Source organism: Leptonychotes weddellii, chromosome 10 (genome assembly GCF_054177405.1).
Source record: "Leptonychotes weddellii isolate Sample4059 chromosome 10, ASM5417740v2, whole genome shotgun sequence".
Classification (NCBI taxonomy): Eukaryota; Metazoa; Chordata; class Mammalia; order Carnivora; family Phocidae; genus Leptonychotes; species Leptonychotes weddellii.
Window position 1 is genome coordinate 102,055,868 of NC_138378.1, and position 24,155 is coordinate 102,080,022.

General features: G+C 45.4%; 1 protein-coding gene across 1 annotated transcript in view; it reads left to right on the plus strand.

Annotated features, from left to right (window-relative positions):
• The window catches only part of LOC145716006 (ALK tyrosine kinase receptor-like), a 541,645-nt gene that overhangs the window by 327,187 nt on the left and 190,303 nt on the right, over positions 1 to 24,155 (plus strand). The window contains exon 4 of the mRNA XM_081797301.1: positions 18,103 to 18,304. Within this exon, the coding sequence (XP_081653427.1) occupies positions 18,103 to 18,304 (202 nt within the window). The remainder of the gene's footprint in view (positions 1 to 18,102; positions 18,305 to 24,155) is intronic.

Here is a 24,155-nt window from a genome sequence, read left to right on the forward strand (position 1 = left end):
AAGTAACCCTGCTATAGATGGCTGAACAAAAGCAATGAACAGGCAGTTCACAAAAGAGAAGGAATAACTAACTGAAGAACATATGGGGAGATGACTCAACCTCACTAGTAATTAAAGAAATGCAAATTGAAACAACAAATATTATCATTCCCAATGCAGCCAAGAGTGCAATGAAACAGGTACTTCTATGCATTACTGATAGACAAAGTAGAAAGCCTTGTTGGTAAGCAGTTAGTTAATAGAAATCAAGAGTTCAGTTCTCTTAAGCAAATATTGAGCTCCTTCTCTGTACTAGGAATTGGTGTATGCAGATGGCAAGGGCCCACACTTACTCTCAATGAGTGAGCACGACCTGTGCGAGAGACATGCACAGATAACTCCATCATTAGGAGGCAAATGGCAAAGGCATCCAGAGCATGTAGCAAAGGCAGGAGTAAGACCATAGCCCAGCCTGGAGGGTTTGGAAGGATTATTTGAAGAAATAATACTGAGATGATTCTTTTTTTTTTTTTAAGTGTTCAATAAACACGTGTTTAATGAGGGATTGAATGATGAATAATTATAACTAACACTTATAAGTGCATACTATGCTCCAGGCGCCATGTTGGCGCTTTCTCATTGACATCTCACTAGAGTCCCGGTAGAGGTAGCTTGTATTACCTCATTTAACATAAAAGCGAACTAAAACTTAGAAAGGTCAAGTTATTTGCTCAGGTTCACAGAGTTGGGAAACAGTCAAGCTTGTGTTTGAACCCATGTCTGTCTGATTCCAAAACCCATGCCTTCCACCATGATCCATCATCAGGAAACAAGATTAAGTGGTCATAATCTGCTCCCTGATCAGCCTCGCCCATCACCTCTGCCTGGAAGCCTCGGTGGCATTACAAGATACCTTAGATTAGGTCGTCTCAAATAACAGTGCTGACTCAGATCAAGATGAGCTTTCTCCACCACTTTGGCCACTATTCTTTGGACTCTTGGAAAGCTGATTTTTAGGCTGATCATAGAGCCAATGTTTGGCCCCAATCCCTTCAGATTCTTCAGTCTTTATCAATCTAGCGAGATGCCCCAGCATAGATCACAGCTGATCCCATCAATTGTGGTTTTAGAGCATGGCTGCAAAAATCTTTAAAACTCCATCCATTGAGAGGTGGATCTATGTGCCCTCCCCCTTGAATCGGAGTAGGTTTATGACTACATTGACCAGATTGCGGGAAGACGTGCTGCCAAGTGATTTCTAAGACTAGATCATAAAAGGCCGCCTAGCTTCTACTGTTTCACTAGAACATTCATTCTTGGAGCCCCTGTGCCAATATGTAAGCAGTCCAAACACCTGCAAGCCACCCTGCTGTGAGCGCTCCTGGTCTACACAGAGAGTTAAATGTGGACATTCTGGTGAGCAGTTTCAGAATGAGGCCCATCTGTGAGTCACCCCAGCCCAGGGCCTAGACCAGCCTCTAGACTTGTTGAATCTTCCCATCTGAGGCTCCAGACACTATGAGGCAGAGCTAAGGCAGCCACACTATGCCCTGCACAACTTCCTTCCCCACAGAATGCAGAAGCATGGTATAATGGTGGTTGTTTTATCTTACCAAGTTTTGTGGCAACAGGTCACAGGAACACTGTCTATGTAGGCTAGCCCAGCTGTGTGGCAGAAGGCTAAGGACTGAGGAGTCACAGAGAACTGGGTTTGAATTCTAGGTGAGGCCATCTTCCAGACTAGGCAAGTTATTTCTCTTCTTTGAGCTTTACTGGTCCCATTCAAAAAGTACTAATAACGATAATATTTCAGTCCAGGGGCTATTACAAGGTTAAGTGAGATGATGCGTGGAGATCTTCATAGATGGTGCCTAGGACATAGCAGGCATTCATGATCCTGAGATGATTCTTAAAGGGTGATGAGAATTTGGCTGGATAAAGAAGGGCAATACGAAGGGAGAAGAGAAGGGAAGGAGATCTCTGCAAAGGCCTGAGCATGGGCAAGAGTATAGTGTCTGCAAGAAGGTTGGAACTCCTGCAACATTGAGTGTGATAGGAGGCTGCAGAGAGAGCCTCACCCACCCATGCTTTGGTAGCATGAATTTCATCCCAGAAGCAGCCCAAGGCAGAGAGGCAAGAAAAAACACAATCAGATGTGTATTTTTTAAAATCCTACATAAAAGTCACTGTGGTTTATTTTTCTAATTTAAAAAGTAACAGATGAAAACAAACAACCCAATTAAGAATTGGACAAAGGACTTGAATAGACATTTCTCCAAAGAAGATTTACAAATGGCCAATAAGTACAAGAAAAGATGCTCAACATCACTAGTCGTTAGGGAAATGCAAATCAAAACCACAATGAGATACCACTTTATACCGATTAGGATGGCTATTATTTAAAGAAGAAAAGAAAATAACAAATATTGGTGAGCATGTAGAGAAATTGGAGTCCTCGTACAATGCTGGTGGGAATGTGGCTGCTGCAGGAAACAATTAGGCGGTTCTACCAAAGGTTAAACCTAGAATTCCCATATGACCCAGCAATTCCCCCAAAGAACTAAAAGCAGGGATTCCAACAGATACTTGTACACCCATGTTCATGGTGACATTATTCACAATAGCCAAAAGGTAGAAAAACCCACATGTCCATCAGCAGATGAATGGATAAACAAAATGTGGCCTATCCATACAATAGAATACTATTCAACCTTAACAAGGAATGAAATTCTGACACATACTACAACATATATGAACCTTGAAGAAATTATATTCAATGAAATAAGCCAATCACAAAAAGACACATGTATGATTCCACTTTCGTGAGGTACCTAGAGTAGTCAAGTTCATAGAGACAGAAAGAAGTTACCAAGGGCTGGGGGAAAGTGGTAATTGGGAGCTTCTGTTTGAGATGCTGAGAAAGTTCTTGGTTGGATGGTAATGATAGTGGCACAACATTGTGAGTATACTTAATGCCACCAAACTGTACATTTAAAAATGGTTAAAATGGGGGGGCGCCCAGGGATGCCTGGGTGGCTCAGTTGGTTAAGCATCTGCCTTTGGCTCAGGTGATAATCCCTGTGTCCTGGGATGGGGAGCCTGATTCTCCCTCTCCCTCTGCCCCTCACCCTGTTCATACTCTCTCTCTCTCTAATAAATTTTTTTAAAAATTTTTAAATGGACGGTGCCTGGGTTCAGTCAGTTGAACGTCCAACTCTTGGTTTCCACTCAGGTCACAATCTCAAGGTCGTGGGATCAAGCTCCACGTCAGGCTCTGCACTCGGTGGGGAGTCTGCTGGGATTCTCTCTCTCCTTCTCCCTTTGCCTCTCCCCCTGCTCATGTTCTCTCGCTTTCTCAAATAAATAAATAAATCTTTTTAAAAAATGGTTAAAATGGTAAATTCTATGTTATGTATATTTTACTACAATAAAAAATACCAAAAAAATAATACGTGCTTTGGAAAATTCAAAAAAGTACAAAGAAAAATATTCTACCACCTGGGCTTACCCACTTAACCTTTTGGTGAATACCCTCAAGTATTTTCTTTTTTCATATACATACTCATATACTTATTATATTTTACTATATTGGGGTCACGCTATCCTTGCTGTTTTGGCCTTGCATTTTCCATCTAGTGATAGACCGTGAACATCCTCAGTATTTCTACAGCACGGAGGTTAAGGAGGTAAGCCCTGGAGACAGACCCCCAGGTTTGTGTCCTGGCCCCGTTGCTTACTCAGCTGCCAGCTTGTTTCCTCCTCTGTGCAAAGGACATGGATAACAAAAGTACCGAGCACATAGGTTGTTAAGGGTTACATTGGTTCCTAAATATGTATTTAGTGCCTGGCACTAAATAAAGAAAGCTATGGTTTATTATTGCTAATGGTATTTAATAATCCTCACCTGTTCTACAAGACAGGATTTTTTTTTAGTGGCTTCCTGAAGTACTTTATCACATAGCTACACCATACATTACTTAACGAATATCCTATGTCCAACATTTACCATTTCTAAATATTGGCTCACATAAATAATGCTAAGCGATTTTGCCAAGAAGTCTGGATATATAACTCTGTTTTTTAAAGCAGACCTGTAGAAAGGCAATTGTGAACATGCACAATTTAAGATTTTTATTCCTGTTGATCGACTACCCCTCCAGAAAGACTGTGATATGCTGAGGAGCAAGAGAACAACTTTATCTTTAATGGCAAAAAAAATGGAAACAACCTAACTGTCTAAACTAAAGAAATAGTTCAAATGTGATGTCCACTTATTGGACTATCATACAAGTATTATAATAAATATATTTGCAAAGCCTACTTAAAAGCATAGAAAATGCCTATGATACAGTGTTAAGCAAGGAAAAATTATATTTAATAGGATTATCAATTTTAAAAATCATATGCATATGGAGGAACAAAAAAACAAGTAAAATAGAAAGTTTGCATAGTAAGACTCTAGATAAATTGTTTTCTCTTTTTTTTTCCTAATTGCATTTAATGAACATACACAATGTTTATAATAAAAGAAAGTAATTTCACTGGGAAAGTATGATTTGTCCCTATCTTTGAAGCTATTATTGAAATTTAACTTCACATTGCAAGTAGATCTTTAAATAAGCCTCCATAGTAATGAAGCCCATATTTCAATTTTCTGGCTGAAAATTTTTCAGATACAAAGTCACCTACTTGACCTTATCTATATATTCAATGACTGTGGTGCTTGGAGATTTTTACTGTATGGTACTGGAATCAGCAGCAAGATCGGCAGATGTTATTTCCCAAAGGAAATGAATCTAACAGGACTCTGGAAGATACAGCTGCTTCTCTGTCACCCAAACAGAGCCCAGCTGCTTTCGTGAGGGCTGTAATCCAGGGAAAGGCCCTAAATGTTCAGTCATCTGCATGGATCTCCCAGCCTCTGGGCCACTTAGTCTGCACCACGTTGAGCTGATAGGCAAGTTAATTGATCTCTCTGAGCCTCCGTTTCCTCATCTAAGAAGTGGATATAATGCTCATATACCTACTTACTAGGTTGTTGTGAGATCAAGTGCAATAAATCTTACAAGATGTTAACTCAGTGCCTGGGACATGTTAGGCACGCATTAAATGTTAGCCATCATTATCCTTACCATCCTACATCTATATTCACTCACTGTTTTTTTTTTTTTAAAAGATATTATTTATTTATTTATTTGACAGAGAGACAGCACAAGTAGGCAGAGTGGCAGGCAGAGGGAGAGGGAGAAGCAGGCTCTCTGCTGAGCAGGGAGCCCGAAGCGGGGCTCGATCCCAGGACCCTGGGATCATGACCTGAGCTGAAGGCAGCTGCTTAACCAACTGAGCCACCCAGGTGCCCCTTCACTCACTGTTTTTAAAGATAACAGTGAAGCCTAGGGAGATGTGATTTGTTGTAGTTTAATGGGAAGAGCCATGGATTTGGAGTCAGATGACCCGGATCGTAATAGTGGTTGAAGCACTTACTCATTTAGTGGCCTAGGGCACAACACTTAATCCTTAGAGTAGTAGTGCTGTCCAAGAGAAATATAATAGGAGCCAAAAATGTAATTTTGGATTTTCTAGAAAACACATTACAAAAAGCATGATTTTACTAAAAATAGATATTTTCTTTAACCCAATATACCCAATATTATCCAACATGTAATCAATATAAAATTATTGATGAAATATTGTATATTCTTTTCCTGTATTAAATCCAGGATGCATTTTATGCTGACAGTACATTTCAACTTGGAAGCTACATATTCATCTGAAATATTTTATCTGTATCTCCTAAACTTCATAGTTGAAAAATCAGATTGACATACCCAAGTTGTTCCAACATATTTTTCCAATAACCGAATCAACTGTCAGTTTTCAAATGTGGATTAATCAAAATTAAATAAAATGAAGAATTCAGTTCCTCAGCTGCATGAGCCACATTTTGAGGACTGGTGGTCAGGCTTAGCTAGCGGCTGGCATATTAGACATAGCTCCAATTGGAGATGACAGATTACTTCTCCTCCCAAAGTCACTCAGCTAATGGGAGGTGGCTCAGGGACCAGAATTCGGCCAATAGAATTTCCATATATGGACATTTGAAATTTGAACACTACTCATCTCAAGCCTTTCCATTTTATTAACTGTGACTCGCAGTAAGAAATACACTTTATACAAAAACGTGTGTGTGTATGTGTGTTTATGTATATATATGTGTGCATGTGTGTATGTGTGTGTGTCTGTATGTGTGTGTATGTGTGTCTGTGTGCGTATGTGTGTATCTGTGTGTGTGCATATATCAACAGCCATTATTTCCCAAAGGAAAATTATAATGTGGATCTTTTAAAATTCCACTCTACTTTTTTCTCCTCCTGATTTCCTCCTCTTTCTCCTTCTCCTCCTCTTTATTTAATGCTGGTCGTGACCCACTAAAGTGATTTCATGGCCCACTAATGGGTTATAAACCACAATTTGAGAAACACTGATCTTAAGAGTCTAAATTTCCAGGCATCTTAAAAATTGATTTTTTTTTACTTTTTTAATTGTTATGTTAATCACCATACAGTACATCATTAGTTTTAGATGTAGTGTTCCATGATTCATTGTTTGTGCATAACACCCAGTGCTCCGTGCAGAACGTGCCCTCTTTAATACCCATCACCAGGCTAACCCATCCCCTCACCCCTCTCCCCTCGATTTGTTTTGTGTTGTAAATGATTATCCTTCTATAGCCACCAATCAGTTCAAAGGGAACAATGTTCTCCCCAATATAAATAAGAAGAATGACACCCGTCTAGATAAGATACAAGGAAACAGATGAATTATCTGCTTTCTCTTTTCTTGATCCATTCAGCAAATACTCATTGCAGAAGCACTGTCGCTGTCGCTGGGTTAGGCACTAACAGCTGGCCCGACACAGCCAAGATCCCTGCTCACGGAGTCAGCTACATGGCTCCCGAAGCCCTTGCTACAGGGGCTTAGCCAAAGAAAGATCTTGGATGCTTTGTTTTATTTTTCCCGTAAGAAGACCAGAGACAAGCCATGGCGCAGATGTCCAGCAACCCCATTAGTGACTCAACTCCCTTGCCATTCGACGTGCTCTTGCTTGTCATTTTATAGTCACGAGACTGCTGCCACCTGGCCAGGTCTTCTGTCTGTGTTCCAGGCAAGAAAAAGAAAGAAGCGTTGGGGGAGGGGGGATGTCTCAAAATTCTCCAGCACATAGGGTTGCCAGATAAAACACAGGATGTCCAGTTAAATGTTTCAGAGAAACAACAAATAATGTTTTCAGTCTCAGCATGACCCATGCGGTATTTGAGACATATTTGTACTGAAAACATTATTCACTATTTATTAATACAATTCACATTTGACAGGATGTCTTGTATCTTTATTTGCTAAGTCTGGCAACCCTCTGAGCACACTTCTGCTTACAGTTCACTGGCCAGACTGTGTCACACGGCCACTCCTATCTGTCAAGAAGGCTGGTGAAATCTAGTCATTTTTGAACTTCCAGTCTCAATAAAAGAGAAAGGCAAGTGAGAAGGAAGTTGGTCAGAGAGTTGAGTTGAGTGAGCCCACCTACAGCATCTGCTACAGGTCAGGTCCCCTCTGGACTTCCTTGTAGACCATAGTAGGAAATTTGGATTTTAATTCATGGTCGGTGGGAAGCTATTGGCGAGTTTTGAACAAGAGAGTGACTAAGTCTATTTAAGAAGATGGCTTTGGCTATGTGTGCAGAATGGAAGGGGGGAAGGTAAGCGAGAAGTGGGAAGACCAGTTGGAAGAAACCCAGCTTGTTCTAGAACCTTTGAGAACTCCGCCTAGCCATCCTGCCATGCCCCTCCTGCCTCAGACAGGCCCCTCGCTTTCCTACATGTGAGTTCCCTCTTTTGAAAAATGAAGATTTGGACGGGGTGTTCTCTTGGTGCTTAATGCAGCATGCCCAGAGTGGCATGCAGGTGACATGGTGGCCTTCTCTTGCTTTTCGGCCGCGTAGCTTGGTTGTCAATGTTGGCCCACGTTTTGTACTCCTTCAACAGAGGAGTGTCTGAGAGCCATGGTACATGGAACATCAGAACTTAAGATCATGAAGCTAAGATCCTGTGAGACTCCCACAAGGAAATGGGTAAAAAATTGCTTTTTAAATTTTTAATTTAAAAAATAATCAATGAAATGCATAGAAAAGGTAATAAAATCTGCTACCTCTTAGCAAAAATTTTAAAAAGTAACATGGACAATTTTTATACCCTGACATCTGGGACTTAAAGCAAAAGTTGAATAATCTGATTCCAGAGCTAAGAACCAATGTGGATAAGGGAAAACCTGATTTCATGCTTCTCTCCCTCCAAAGTGGATTTTGTTATGACAAAGGCACTTTGGTCCCCTAACTGCCTCCCTTTCCTACCCCGCCTGCAGCAGATAATTTTCTCTCTCCTTCCTCCTGCTTCTCATTGAATTAAATCAATTGTTTAGTTTTCATTTGGCTTCTCCTTTCTCCCTCTTATCAGATCAAGTGCTTTTCTATTTTCCTTGAGGATTACCAAAATGAGCTCTTAGGGAAAAAAAGGTTTCTCAGCACTTTAGCTTCTGTTCCTTCTATTTATTTGCTTTGCATTTTATTATCTTTTTTTGCTGACACCCCAGGACACACGCAGTATGTAGAGATTATTGGCTTTTTCCCTTTCTCCTAAACGAAACCTGTTGGTTAAAAAAAATGTGTGTCTCCCAGAAAGATTTATTCTTTTTAAGAGGGCCAGAGATCTAATGAGGGATCTGTATAAGCATGCACACATACACACAGATATACGCCCTTATATAGCTATTTATATACATGCACACACAAATCTACGCATACTTACTATACACACACACAAGCATGAATTCTTTTCGCCTTAATAAACTTGGACCTAAGAGGGAGTTTGCAGAACTCCACCAAACATGCAAGCGTACTGCGACTTTAGGCTACAACTGAACTCATAGTGTTAAGATTAATAATACTGTCAAGGAAAATCAACTCCCCCTACCTCCTTTCCCTCCCTTAATGAGCACACTTGGTTTTTCTCATCATTTGATCTCAAAAACTGATACCATTTCTCTTCAGAGTGCTTTGCAATGAAGGGGCAGTAAAGCAATACATTTAAGTGCTGGTGGTGGATCATCACAGCAGAGATGGTCAAAGTGCCCAGGGCTGGGTCCTACCACAGCCCAGCAGCCCTCTCTGGAGCCCAGCCATATCCCTTCCCCCTACTGGATTGAGTGTCCTCCCCTGCAAGGTGAAAGGTGGTGCTTGATGACCCTCAAGAGCTCTAGGTCTTTGAAGTTCTGAATTCCTAAGTTAACCCACCATTAGGCCAAGCACCCCAGTGGGGATAATCCCACCTATTCCTTCCTCTAAATTTCAAAATTCTGTGCTAAAACCTGAAACCTGAGTTGAGGGTAGGGTAGCAGAATTTGAATTTGAAAAATAAACAATAAGGGAACTCTTAATGTAGTACCAGTGTGCTTTGGCCACTTTGTAAGATTACATGAGCAGAGGAGACCTTCACATACTGCCCAGCCACTGGGAACCACCATAGGCCACCATAGGCCCCCACGAGTGATTTCTAAAGGAGAACTCATCTGTCCGGGTCCCACCAGCCCACAACTTGGTCTTTGACCTCTGCGCGTAGTTAGATGATAGGCTTGAGACCATCTGCTTGGCCTAGTCCTCAGAGTTGTCATAGTACAAAGAAAGGAAAGTGAGGTCTGGGGCAACAGGGTGTCTCGCCGAAAACATCATGGACAGGTGGGGACTGGAGCTTCCATTGGAAAGGGAGTCTGAGAACCTTGCTTCCAATTCCAGACCCACCACTGATCTGCAGTGTGACCTCGGGCAAGTCGTTCACTTCTTTGCTTCTTGGTTTTCTCCCCAGTACAGCCAGGGGGTAAGCTTCGTGACCACCACATTTGTCTCTAGCTCTGACATTCTAAAGCTGGATGTGGAATGTAGCGCTTTTAAATCTGATCAGGTAGAGAGACCTACACGGTAACTCAGGAGCCTCTCCAGAAGCAGGATTCTGCCACGAGGAGCTTCTGTTCTTGATGAGATGACAGTTTAAAGTCAGACAAACCAAGAAGACTTAAGATTTAAGAGATGCTTGAGATACAGATAGATCATTCGCCTTCTACACTACCTTCTTTTCTTTTTTCATTTTTTCCCCCTTTCTTTCTACAATCGGTCTCTAAAGCAAAAATACATTGGAGGCGGGTTTCCGAGCACATTCCATGGTACGTTATACACAAAAGCAAAAGAGTTCTGTACCCAAAGGAATTTGGGTAATCTTAATTTTATGTTCTACTCTTAAAGAGTCATGACTCTTTGGCATAGTAAGGTTCTAAGAAGCCCTGCAGTGGAAGAGCCTGTTTCCTTTTGTTTGACCCAGTAACCTTCCAACCTACTTGATCCCAGAGCTTTCCCATGATACCTGTCAGCCCCCTGTGGGGCTGGTATTCTGTGGCATGTACTCTGGGGACAGCACAGCATTATCCCCTGACACCACATCTAGTGGCCTGTGTCTGTATGAGGCCTGCGTGGGTCATATTGTACACCTTCTATCCGTATTCCAGCCCATTTAACTTCTGTTGCTCCTTAGGTCCCATCTAATATGAACGGCATCATGATCAATCAAATGAGTGATAGCTTATAACAATGATTTAACAGTTTAATTGCAACATGGACAATTAGCCAATGGTGGCAGAATGCTGTGTGATTTATTGAGACAGAAGTCTGTCCATCTACACATCTGTTTACTGATGTTTTTATTCAAAGAATATGATTAAGAGGCTTCTGGTTCAGGATGGTGGGTTACACACACGCTTGTCTCCTTCTGTCCTGAAATACCACTCAAGTGATGATCAAGGAAGGGATAAATTCTGACTAGCAAACAGAACCAGAGGAAAACCATGAACGATTTTAAGAGCACAAGGCTGGTGATGGAGGAACTGAAGCAGTCATAGCTGAAAAGATGCAGGGAGAGTTTAGCACAGAGGAGGGAGCCCATCTGCTGGGAGGCACCACAGCCGAGTAGTGATAAGGGATGCTCCGAAAGGATGGAACAGAGTGAAATTCCTCTGGAGTATGGTTCCCCATATGTCTCCACCCCCTTTCAACTCCAGTTTTCCAGGCTAAAGGTAGCAGGATATTTAACTGCAGGGGAAAGGAAAAGGGAGTTCATCTCTAAAAGTTCAGGTGCTAAGACTGCTAGCAGCAGTGTTCATGCCCAGAGTGGTGTGTCCATCCTGGGGAGTCATTGGGAGTGGGGAGTGGGCACCAGCAGAGTGGCATGGCCCTGACACCTGCCATCAGGCAGTTCTGACAGAGAGAGCAAGCACCATCTATGTGCGCTGAAGTCCCTATCAGCATTCCTTGTCTCTCCTGTTTAAATGTAAGGTGCTGATCCAGGATCACCCAGCCTATGAATAGCCCAGCAGAATGAAAAAGAAATATTGGGGCGCCTGGGTGGCTCAGTCGGTTAAGCATCCGGCTCTTGGTTTGGCTTAGGTTGTAATCTCAGAATCCTGGGATCAAGCCTTGTGTCAGGCTCTGCGCTCAGTGTGGAGTCTGCTTGGGATTCTCTGTCCCTCTCCCTCTGCCCCTCCCCACACAAACACACTCTCTCTTTCTAAAATAGATAAGTAAATCTTTTTAAAAAGAAGAAAAAAAGAAAAAGAAATATCAACATAAAAAAATGGATCCCAGAGAAAACAAGGATAAATTAGGTAACAGAGGTTAATTTGAAAGATAAAGGTCTTCAGAAAAATTTTAGGCTGAGCAGAGGGGAGAATGAAGGCATCAGAGAAATAATAAAACAAATTTACTAGAGATGAAAGAGGAGTATGTTTTCTGAGTGAAAGAACTCACCAAATGCCAGGAAGAATTTTTATAAAGATCTGTACCTAGATACATTGTATTGAAATTTTAGCAACTCAGTGTTAAAAAAAAAAGATCTTGAGGGGCACCTGGGTGGCTCAGTTGATTAAGCATCTGGCTCTTGATATCACCTCAGGTCTTTATCTCACGGTGGTGAGTTCAAGCCTCACACTGGGCTCCACACTGGGCGTGGAGCCTATGGTAAAAAAAAAAATCCTGAAAACCTCCAAGAATAGCAATAAAGCTAGCCTCAGACTTCTCCTCAGTCACACAGATGCTAGACAACACTGAAGCAAGACCTTCAAACTTCTGAAGCAATATTTCTAATCTAGAGACTATAGCCAGAAAAGCTGTCAACCAAGTGTGAAGACAAAATAAAAATATTTCAGATATTCAAAGATTCACGATGAGTTTCCCCTGAGGAAGTTTCCTAAGGATGGTAGGACTGATGGAAGAATCCCAGTGAAAATAAATTCCAGAATAATGCTCTGCAGGAAGCCCAGAAAGCAGCTGGTCCAAATTAAAACAGGAAATCAGTGTCTTTGAGAAGAAGGGAGAGATTTTTCAAGGAATATATAAAGGTGTTGGTGATATGGTATAAAAGACAGATGGAAAATAAATAGAAAAAAGAAAGAAAGAAGGCAGATATAAAATAAAAGAGAACAGCAACTAGAAATTTCCAGAAAGACAAACTGCATAAGAAAGTCTGGGCTCAAACATGAGGCAAATTAAGACAGAGAAAGAGAGAATATTCATTTGATCCTGATGCTAGAAACATTCTTCATGAAGTAGAAATGTGTTGTTTGGACCTATGGAGAAGATCACAAATATAACCCTTCTTCACTGCACTGGAAAAATATACAGTCATCAGTATATAAGCTCTACTTACTGATTGTCAAAGTTTAGCATCAGCTTGTAAACTAAACACAAGACTTAATCACTCTTAGGCAATGTTGACAGTGTGAGGAAAAGCCCAGCTGACCTGGAAGGTGGACGCGGGCAAGGAAGGTGCGGAGAAGGACAGAAGGACTAACAGCCATCTTCTAGTGAGGAGAGCCAGGAAATAGTGTATAAAGCTGATGGAACAAGTAATACATTTGCCATGGAAATTTAAAAAGGCAAGTAATAAAAAGAAAAACGGGATTTAAAAAATCAAGAATTAGAAGAAGGGGTAGAGTACCATTTTTTTAACTGTCCCATGGATGTAAGGAGCCTAAAGTTGTTGCCTCAACAAGTAACAAGATGATCGCCATATTTAGAATCCTGAAGGCGGCCACCAAAAGAACTTAGAAATCTTAAAAATGTTTCTGGGACTTGGAGAGAGGAGCAGGATTGGGGGATAGCTTTAAAAAATTATCACGTGCCCTCCTTAATACTGCATGGAGCACTGGGTGTTATAGGAAAACAATGGATCGTGGATCACCACATCAAAAACCAATGATGTATTGTATGGTGACTAACATAACACAATAAAATTTAAAAAAATTATTACTACGTACAGTTCTGGACTGACTTCTGGCCATGTGCATATATTATTTTGACTTTTTGAAGTCACTGAGTACCTGCCCTGTGGCAGGCATTGTGTTAAATACCAGATACTCAGAGGTGGTACCAGCCTTGTAGCAGAAGCGCCTACAGAAACAGATGATGCGAGTTTAGGAGCCCTTCCTTGGGATGTGTTTGTGGAAATTGGAAGAGAGGAAGCAGGGCAGGGAATCACAGTTCACAGTGTATTTGGCCAACCGACTGAGACTGTTGGTATAGAGCTGCCACAGAGGTGACTTAGGACAAGCCTTTAGGACTTGGGGCTTGGAGACTTGACATGGTTCCTTTAGAATGATAATATTCTAGGCAGGCAGATAAAATTACTGACAGTTTGGAGCTGGGAGGGTCCTTGGAGAGATCTATCCAACCCTTTCATTTTATAGACAAAGCAGGCTTGGTCATGGCAGACCTAGTCTTCCTGACTCAGTCCTTCTGATTGCAAGTTTAGTGAGAGCTAAAAGGAGCTTCCCATTGAGACACCCCTGGAAGCACAAAAGCAACATCTGTCACGGACCTATGGAAGCTAGGCACTGTACTGGCCACATCACGCATGTTATCTAACTTAATCTCTACAACAGCCATGTGAGATAGGCTAGACACATATTACAGTCGAGCAAACTAAGGTTTAAAGAGTTTAAATCATTTGTCTGAAGCTTAGAACTAGACAGACAGAGAGCCTGGATATGAATGAGCCTGTCTGACTCCAAGGTTCACGCCCCTTGGTTTCTGGCCCATAATTTGCCCCCTGCTGACTGAGATAAGAGTTACACATCCCTATAGTGGTGACCAACATAAAAAATAATGGCCATTCCATATTTAATCATTGAACATATCAGCGTGATCCACTAATAAGGGAAACATGATCCTGGAACTGTCTAAGCAAGGCTCTTTGATCTGCTTCTCCACTCCCCCATGGCCCAGCCTGGGGGAGGGTCTGTGAGCTGCCAGGCCATCCTTCTTGATTAGAAGGGACCCCAGGAGCCTCTGAGTAGCCCCAAGCTATTCTGAGCAAAATAAACAGGAAACGGAAAAGAGGGAGGGGAGACAGAAATGCTCACTGACTTTAAAAGATTTATACTGACAATATCCCAAGGAGCTTATGAAATGTATTTTTTCCTTTTTTTTCTTTTTTTTTTTTTTTGGAGAGAGGAAAGCTCCTGATGAAGAGATAGCTCTCAACTAGAGTTTCATTGACAGTGAAAATACTTTAAGCTCAGGCTTTTATTGCTAGTCCGGTTGCACAAAACAAAATTCATATAAACATCATCTCACATATTAGAACTGGAAAAATAATCCATCTTCCAGTCAACTTTGAAAGAGTCCCGTTATTGAGCTCCTGAATTACAAGGACAGAGTTTACATGTGTTCCTACCCTCAGGAGGGAGGAAGAGTGGTGCAGGGGGAGCCCTAAGCCTAGCACCTGATTCAGCTTGATTTTCTCCCGCTGGGAACTTGAGTTTCCCCTGGGGGATGTGTGTGCACACACGCACATAATCCTTCTGAGAAGAAGGAGAACATTTCCTTTCTTTTGCCCACATTCCTTCCCTCATAGCTCAAAAACTGGGTTTCAGTATGACATTCCACCAACTTGAAAACATCAGAGTAGGGTCTCAGACCAGGGTCCAGTTGCTGCTCCCTTACATGTGACAGGCTGGCTCCATCCTAACCCCAGACCATGCCCCAAAGCTTCTGGAGCAAGACTATGCCACCCAGAGATGCTTCCAGGACTCTCACCTGCTCTGGACAGACACACACTCATCTGGTATTGGAAACCCCAGGTGATCCCAGAATCCGTCCCCAACATGGCACTTTTGCTTACAACAGTAACAACCTAAACACATCCCATTGGCATTTAGCCACAGCCTTTCCTCGTGTGACTGGTGCTATAGGATGAGGTCGGGTCAGTATTGACCCCCACCTTTCCCCCACCATGCCAGATTCATCTTCCTGAAGCACCACTCTGACGACCTCACTCTCCTCCTCAAAAACCTTTTCCAAAAATAAAGTTGAATACCTTCAGCCAGGAATTAAAAGTCCTGTATGGTCTGCTCCCACCCCCACTGCCCTAGCCTTCCTTAGGCCCCAGCCTTGTCTTCAGCTGCCTCTCTGCAACCCAGTGCCACTACGCACTTCCTACATTTATGCCTTTTCTCTTCTTCCCTCATCTCCCACACGGCCGGTTCTGCCAATATCTTTGTCTTTCTCTCCCTGTAAGACCTAGCTCAGAGGTCATCTTCTTTATGACTCTTCCCAACTGAACCCAATGTCTGCTTCCCAGAGCCTCTGAAAGTGCTTCACCTGTATGTGTCTTATGACTTTATAACCTCTACTTTTGATGGCAGTTATTACAATGACCTCATCCCCCTTGTGGACCTCGTGTTCCAGAACTGTGTTCTGGTTTCTGTCTCTGTCCCCAGAGCAGAGCCAGTGCTTGGATGTTTGCTCAACACTGGCATCCAGGAAATGAAATTTGAGGGCAAGAAAGAGTGAGGAAGGGAGCTAGTGAACAAATGGATTTGGTCCAGCACCCAACTGCCTGTATTTCTCTCTTCTTCACCCTCTGAGTGCCTGAGCCCTACAGCTTGACCACAATGCACACTGATCGTATTTTAGGATAAGGGATACAGTGGGATAATGAGAAATATACAAGGGAAGGAGCCCTGGTTAGAAGTCCAGACACCTGGACTCTGGTCTGGAATTTCAAATCAAGATGTTGGACAAGTCATTTCCCCATTCTGACCTGCAGTCTGCTTCTCTAGAAAAGCCAGCACATCATATTAATGATCTTTAAGTCCTTTCTAATTCTGAGTTTTTGATTCTAGTCCCTTTCTTCTACCTCTGTGCCCATGACAAGAATATCTCCCCCATTGTAAAACAGGGTCATAATATAGATTATTTACTGAGGTTTGTCGAGCCCTTTTCACTGGTCTATCTGCCATGCTGAAACATTCCAGCAATCACAGAGGGTTCAGCTTCTAGTGCTTACCCCAGGTCCCCAGTCCTGCTCAGAAACAGTCTTGTGCTGACCTCATCCTGATTGTAACTGGAAGTCACATTTCTCTACTTCCAGAATTTTGCAAATCTCTAGTTCCTGACATAATACCTTCTCCTTGAAGAATGCTTCTGGTAGGGATCCCTTCTTTTCATCTGCATCATTCTCTACCCCTGACTGCTAGTTCATTTACCTACATGGTCAATTGGGTTGTCTGTAGAAGGAGACCAGTTTGAAGCACTCAGGAGTGATTTCAGAAGGCTGAGCACTCATTAGCTGGTTCACACTGGAGGGACTGGGGATCTTGCAATAGGCTTCCAATGCATCAAATGGTCCAAAACTTCAGGGCAGAAGTGTGGCAAATAAAATTAATGCATCAGAAGGCATGCCCACAACAATAAAATGGCGCTGTGCTCTTATGCTAACAGTAAGCCCATGAATACAGGTTTCTTAGAGATCACTTGGCCCGTGCTACTGGAATTAGGCTTGGCTTGCCCCCGAGGGAGACTCTGCTGCACGCCGGCACCAGGGGGATTTGTAGGGCTTTCCTTGTGGAGACCAGTTACAAATTCACATGACTCATAGACTCAAGAGCTGAAATGGATCTTAAGAGATTATTGAGTTCAGCCAACCCTTCTCACCCTGTTTTGTAAACAAGGAAACCGAAATCTGAGAAAGTTAATGCTTTGCGCAAGATCACTCAGCTAGTAAACCAAAGGATCAGCGATCAGGAGCCGTGAACGTGTGCCCCAAATGCTGCCTCTCCAAGCCACCCACCTCTCAAGGGAAACCTTGAACTGGTCCGAACTATTTGAGATTGTAGAGCCAACCCATACATTCCAGAGAAACTCTGAGTCAGCCATAAATTGAGTGCCAAGTTGGCTTGAATGTGCTATGGGGAACTTGGGTCAGCTTTTATTGGAACTGTGACCTGTCGGGAGGCCTGAGAAGCCCCAGAGTGTGGCCTGGCTCGTGGGGCATGGAAACACCCTACATGGATGTTGCCAAGATGCCACTCATGTCCTTGCTCCACTCTTGGCACATTTACAGAGGCGGTGACTGCCGAGGCCGTCCCTGCAGACCAGGATGTAAATCCAGCAGAATGTCTTAGCACCTAGGTTACTCTTTGGGGATTAGGTAATACCCCCTCTTTTTCTCCAGTTTCCTGTGAGACTCCATTAGTTGTGCCCGTTATAGGCTCGCAAAGAATCTGTAGCTATCTTCTCTGCTTTAACTTAGAAGACAGTTGAAGTCAAATAACTGATTATTTAATAGGGTCCTTCCTCTCTGCACAAAACTGGGTAAAGAACTCTCCATGCTTATCTCAAGTGATCCTTATAACCACCCTGTGAAGTAGGCATTTTCATTCCCATTTTACAGATGAAGAACCTGAGACTCAAGGACATAGATCTAGTTAATAGGGGAGCTAAGGTGAGAACCTTAGTCTGCCTGACTCTAAAGCCCAAGTCCTGAATTACCTCTTGCTTCAGGCTTTGCTTTTCACAGAGATAATCTAAGAAAGGGGGAGGAGGGCTGGGTGTATGTGAAGAAGGTGAGAAAGGCCTCCAGCATTTGCTGACTTTGGTGCCATTGGTCTCTATACCCTGCCACGGAGATGCTGCTGGTCCTCCTGTCTGGCCACACCCACAGAGTCACCCTCTCTGTCTTTTGCCAGGCTCCTTCCTCCTCCTCAACACCTCCGCGAACTCCAAGCACACCATCCTGAGCCCATGGATGAGGAGCAGCAGTGAACACTGCAGGCTGGCTGTGTCCGTGCACAGGCATCTGCAGCCTTCTGGGAGGTATGTCGCCCAGCTGCTGCCCCACAACGAGCCTGGAAGAGAGATCCTCCTGGTACCCACTCCGGGAAAGCATGGGTAAGTCCTTCCCCATGTTCAAAACCGATTCTATGAAAGGCCATTTGGCTTTTGGCTGCAAATTTCCAGAGTCTGTGACATCTACTTAAAACTCACAATCGTCCTTTAATGGGTAGGGTCCAGATTGAGCCATTACTGCTAATACTCCCAAGGTAGTGTCTCGGGCACTGATCTGTGGGGCCCTCTGACCGCCCAGGCTGGTGGTCCTTCCAGAGGCCAGAAGACCAGCTGGCAGAGTGGGCCTTTAATGAGTGGGTGTTAAAGATGTTTATTTCCCAAAGTACAGACGGAGCCAAGAAGAAAACAGCCAAGGGGAGTGTTAAAAGGCCAAAATGAAAGTAATTTAATATGCTGGAAACTGGGTTTTACCTTCTATGGCAGGAAGGGAAAGAGCAAACTGCTGTAACCACCCAAGCAGGTCCTGCGGGAGTGCGGGACCTCAGAGCAGAGAATTGGTCAGGGATGCCACAGTGGTATCAATTCAGTGGAGGTTGGGACAAGCTTTGTTCCAGAAGCTCTAAGGCTTACAGAGTCCTGAAGTCACACCAGATGCCCATGTCAGTGAGCTCAAGCTTCTCGGAGATACCCACTTGCTTACTCAGTGATCCACTGAGCCTCCAGAAGTAGTGACATTGGGAAGCAAACCTGAACCAGGGTGTCTCTGTGCATACCTATTTTCCTTATTCCATAAGAATAAATACCATCATAAGACCCCAGTTTTGGGGTGCCTGGGTGGCTCGGTCGTTAAGCATCTGCCTTCGGCTCAGGTCACGATCCCAGAGTCTTGGGATCAAGCCCCGCATCGGGCTCCCTGCTCGGCAGGAAGCCTGCTTCTCCCTCTCCCACTCCCCCTGCTTGTGTTCTGTCTCTCACTGTCTCTCTCTCTGTCAAATAACTAAATAAAGTCTTAAAAAAAACAGTTTTGAGGAGCCCCCGATCTGAATATTATTGTAATCAACAAGAGTGAGACATATTTCTTTGTGATATGTTTACAGAAGAAAGACCTCAAATTTCTGTCTAAGCTTAGACTTAACTTCTCTCTAAGAAGATACCTTTCCAAAGAGTCCCATCTGAACAGTGATGTTACCCATCCTTCACCTACATGGTGTGCTGGGTGAGGAGGGGAGAGCACCTGTCTACTGCTCTTCCAACAAAGCTCTGTGGCCTCCTTAGTAAGTTCTTGAAGGTCTCTACCCTACTCTCCTACCACTGACCCGCCTGTATGTAGTTATGCTTCAAAGAATACAAGCTGCTACCATCCCAGCAGGAAGGAAGCCTTGGCTTCAAGAAGGATGCTGTCCCGGTACCTAAACTCCTCTCCATCTTCTTGCTTCTGAAATGCCTCCTTGGGCTCTGTGGGAGGGTCCCAGCACCAAGTGCCTCTTGCTCGGTCCACCGGAAGTTAGGAATGTTGGGCGTCTGTTTTGGATGAGCTGTCCTCTGGGCCAAACTTCCCTCCAGCATGGCCTTCCTTTCTCATGAGAAGGCCAGATGGTAAGGCCTCCCACCCGTGTGCAGGGCGGCTGTTGGCCTCGGCCACAGCGTCATCCTGCAGGCGTCTGCCCAGCCTCATGAGCTGTTTATTCTGACTTCTGCCATCAGCACCGAGCCCGGCAGAGACCAGACGGTGCTGCTCGGGGCTGCCGAGACTTCACACCGTCAGTCTGTTCAAGTATGTGGTTGGGGGCCGGACCCGTTGATGTCATAGGCAGAAGTGGAGTTCAGAGTCTCCCTGAAATACAGGCTGAGAAGGTGCATGCGTGTGAAGGAAGGACGCCAGAGGGATTTCAGCACCTCCTGAGCAGCAGAGCCTAGTCCCCTGGATAGCATGGGCGGGAGACCAGAGCCCATCTGTACGACGAGCCATGGGGGCTTGCAAAGCTGTTTCACCTCTTATCTTCCCATGCTTGCAACTATGTGAGTTCCCATTTAACAGACGAGAAAACTGAGGCAGGGAGTGGAAATAGGACGTGATAGGGCCCAAAGTAGACTCCAGGTCTCCCCTTTCCTTATTCCTGCACTTTCCAGGAAACACGTAGCCTCTCAGCAGGAACTCAGGGCGAAAGGGGTGGGTTCAGGAAAGAGGACGTGGACGGTGACAGAATCCTGCAACAAGAGATGACCTAGATTCTTTGGTGCGTCCAGACAGATGAGCACAGGGGGCGTGTGCCCTTCACAGAGAGTGAGAATAAGGAGAGGAAGGCCGCACGGTGCGGGCAGGCCGTGATCCCCGCCTGAGGCCGCCATTGCTATCAGTCTGCTGGTCCACCCTCCTGGCCATTGCATCACACTCCTGAGGCGACTCTTCCATCACCAGAGTTGGCCTGCCTCCTCGAGAGTGGGAGTTGAGGCAGGAGACAGGAAGCAGGTGTGCTGGGGCAAGCCCCCTGACTTAGCTCTGCCTGGGGCCGCATCTACAGGGGCTCCGCCTCAGTCTGGGCTCCATGCATCTGCGGGCAGGCATGCTCTCACCCAGCCCTGGCAGAGCCCTCTTGGAGCTTGAGGATGAGCAGGAGTGAGTCCAAACCGAAACTAAAGCTGCTGGAGCCAACCTCTCCACCTCTAACCAAATCAATGGAGTGAGGGTGGAAGGTGGCAGCTGAAGGGGCAGGCCAGAGACTGCCCTGCCACCCAGAGGCACTCCGCGGCCCGAGCCATCTTGGCAGGCCGCAGGGCACGGGCACTTGTCCAGTACCTCGCAGGGCTCCCGGCATTTGTGTCGAGCTGGATCGGGGTTGCTCAGCCTCAGCACTATTGACATCTGAGACCAGAGAATTCTTTTTGTGGGCACCGTCCTGGGCCCGGCTCCCCAGCTTCCCAGGCCTCTACCCACTCGATGCCAGGAGCACCTTCCCTGGTTATGGCAACCAAAATATCTCCAGACATTGCCAGATGTCCCCTGTGGGTCAAAATTGCCCCCACTGGGAACCACTGAAATAGCTAGAGCATTTTGGAGCTGGGAGGAACCCTGAGATTTACCTGGTTCAACCTTGTCAATTCACGGGGGTGGGGACTGGGGCCCAAAATGGGGAGGGGACTTGCCCCATGTCACATGATGAGCGTCAGTGTTGGTCGACAAGTGTCTTGAGCCCTATACTCATGTTTGTGCACCAACCGGTGTACTAGGTCCTGGGTTACAAAGATGTATAAGGCCCAGTCTCTATGCTCGAGTAATAGTGACTACTGCTAACAGTTATTAACACTTCCCAGATGCGATAACCAGTCAACACTGTGCCCTTTATGTGCATTTTCTTATTTAATACTCGACAACACAGTGAAGCAGGTACTGTTACTATCTTCCATTTCACAGATGAGGAAGTGCAGTGAGGTCAAATAACCTTCTCCGAGGCCACCGGCTAGACGGGTCACGGGGGTCTGAACCCAGCCAGCCTGACTTCAGACTATTTTTGCCCGTTGCTAGAAGAGCTCAGTTAGGCCATGGTGGTGCGGCAGAAAAATTAGCATGCTGGGAGTCAAAGCCCTGAATTTAGGAGCCGGTGTACCATTCAGTAGTCAGTTCAGGGAACGATGATTCACTGGGTACTTCCTATATGTTGGGGACCGTCCAGGTGCCAGAGATACAAAAGGCCAGCCTTTGATGGTCCTTAGGAGGATGTTCCATGAATGAGCTCTAGGACTTCAGGGGAATCCCACCCCCTAGCAAGCCTCAGTTTCCCCATCTGTGAAATGGGGATGAAGAGGCCAGCTTTGCTCTTGTGCTGTGGAGTCAAGGTGATACAAGACATAAAGGGCTTTGCACACGAAGCAGGATGCAAACGTGATAGGCCACTATTTAATAGCCTACCCTGCTCTGTTCTGCTCAGAATTGGGCATCAAAAAGGACTGAGACTCATCTGCTCTCCGATTATGGGGGCAGTGCCAGTCTCAAGAATCCTTTGGTTTTGAGATCCGGGGCAGTTTGACTCCCTGAAACTCACTCCCTTTAAGATCAGAGATGACCCAGGAACACAGTGCTCCGAGTGGCGAGGGGGACAGAGTTAAATCCTGGTGGTGATGACAGTGAGGATAAAAACACAGAACATGGTGCGTTGGGGACTGCCGTTTGCAAACCAACATTCAGCGTTTGACGTAACATGGGAGGAGGCTGTCATAACACAGTTGGCTGGGGAGAGCTTGACTCATACGCGTGGGCTGAGGAAGGACAAGCCTGAGGCCACTGAGTTCTCCGGAAACCGAGTCGTGAGCACAAGGGGCCACACTGGGGAGCAGCAGCCTTCCTGGAGATAAGGGAGGCAGGGGAAGGCAGTCGGGGAGCCCCAGCAGCTGCTCCCTTCCTTGTCGCCTGGAAAACAGCCACGTACATGAGGTCTCGTGAATCACGGGGCATGAACGCCCACGTCTGCCAAAGGCGGCCTGGCTTTGGCCGGGGTCCCCCAGGGGACACACAGTGATGAGTGCCCGGTCTGCTCATCTGCTCCTCTGTCCTGCCAGCATGGCCACAGGAGCAAGGACGCAGAGAAATGCTCTGTCCAACAGCCCAGCCCTGCTGGCCCCAGAATCCAGCAGGCCTAGGATATCTTAACTAGAAGTCAGAGGTTACAAAGTCCCCATGCATTGAATGAATATGATAATCCCTCTCTAAAGTGGTGAGCTGTGAAATGGCATAGGGAAAATGGTTTGCACCGTGCTGGCTATGGTAGGCGCTTAACACACGCTAGATGCTTCGCTGGATGCTTTTCAGCGCATCCAATCCATGGACCGGGCGCCTCCCGTGTGGTAGGTGTTGGGAATACGCAGCTGAAGATGGCATGGGCATGGCTTTCAAGGAGCATCCGGTCCAGTAAGGAAGACTCAGCACGTGCTTGTGCAATGGGGGCCCAGAGAGATTGGGAAGCTGAGCTGAGCTCCCGCGCTGCCCTGCCTTTCTGCGAGAGCTGATTTCAAAGAAAGAGCAAGCCGCAGCCATTGGCGGCGTGAAATCGGCGCCCTCCTGGACTCAGGACCACAAGCTTAGGGGCTGGGCGGGGGGAGTTGGGGGCTGCAGGAGCGCCTCCATGCCTCCTTCCCGGACACCCACAAGTCTCCCTTCCTCTCCAAGTACACAGCTTTCTCCGGCAGCCCCCGGTGTCTGGGGACTTGATTATGTGTGACCAGAACTACACAGTGTGTGGAGAGAAGAATTGGGCCCTGAGGGGGTAGAAGTTGCCAATCATTTGAATTACTAATACTTGAAAAGATGTTTTAAACCTAAAGGATTCGGTGAGACTTGGGCTTGAGCCAGGAGAGAAGCTTGTCAGGGCCATTGCATGGCACAAACAAGGTTCATTCCAGAAGGTGGCAGAGAAATAAGGTTCCCCCCAGCACAGAGCTTCCCCTTTTTGCAGGATCTTAACCCCTACTCCCAGAGGAGGCGTGAGTTCCTTCTCCTCTGTCAATGTCCTGATGGGGGAAGAAGCCAAGGCCCAGAGGCATGATGTGATATGATGGACAAAGGGCATGCTGCTGGCCAAGCCAGGACTCAGGCCCATGTCCACCCTCCAGAGCGCACCCTCCTGCTGCTCTCCTGGCTGAACAGCTGCATCAAGAAATCCTCAAACTCACTGCCCTTGGCTTAAAATCTGCAGCCACTCTCCCCAGGTGAAGAAAAACCCATGTCTGTGCTGGGTACCCACACGGCTGCCACATTAATTTAATCCCATCGGTTCTGACCAAAGATCCCAGCTTTCAAAATCAGAACCATCCTAATGGGAGACCTGCCAAAGTGATTTAATCCAAAGCAGTATTGACTCGGGGACTCGGAGGCGCCGTGTCAGTCCCTGCTCCCCTGCTCATTTGTAGCTCCTCCAGGCCTCAGTTTCTCACGTTCCAAAGCGGAGATTCCAGCTGTAAT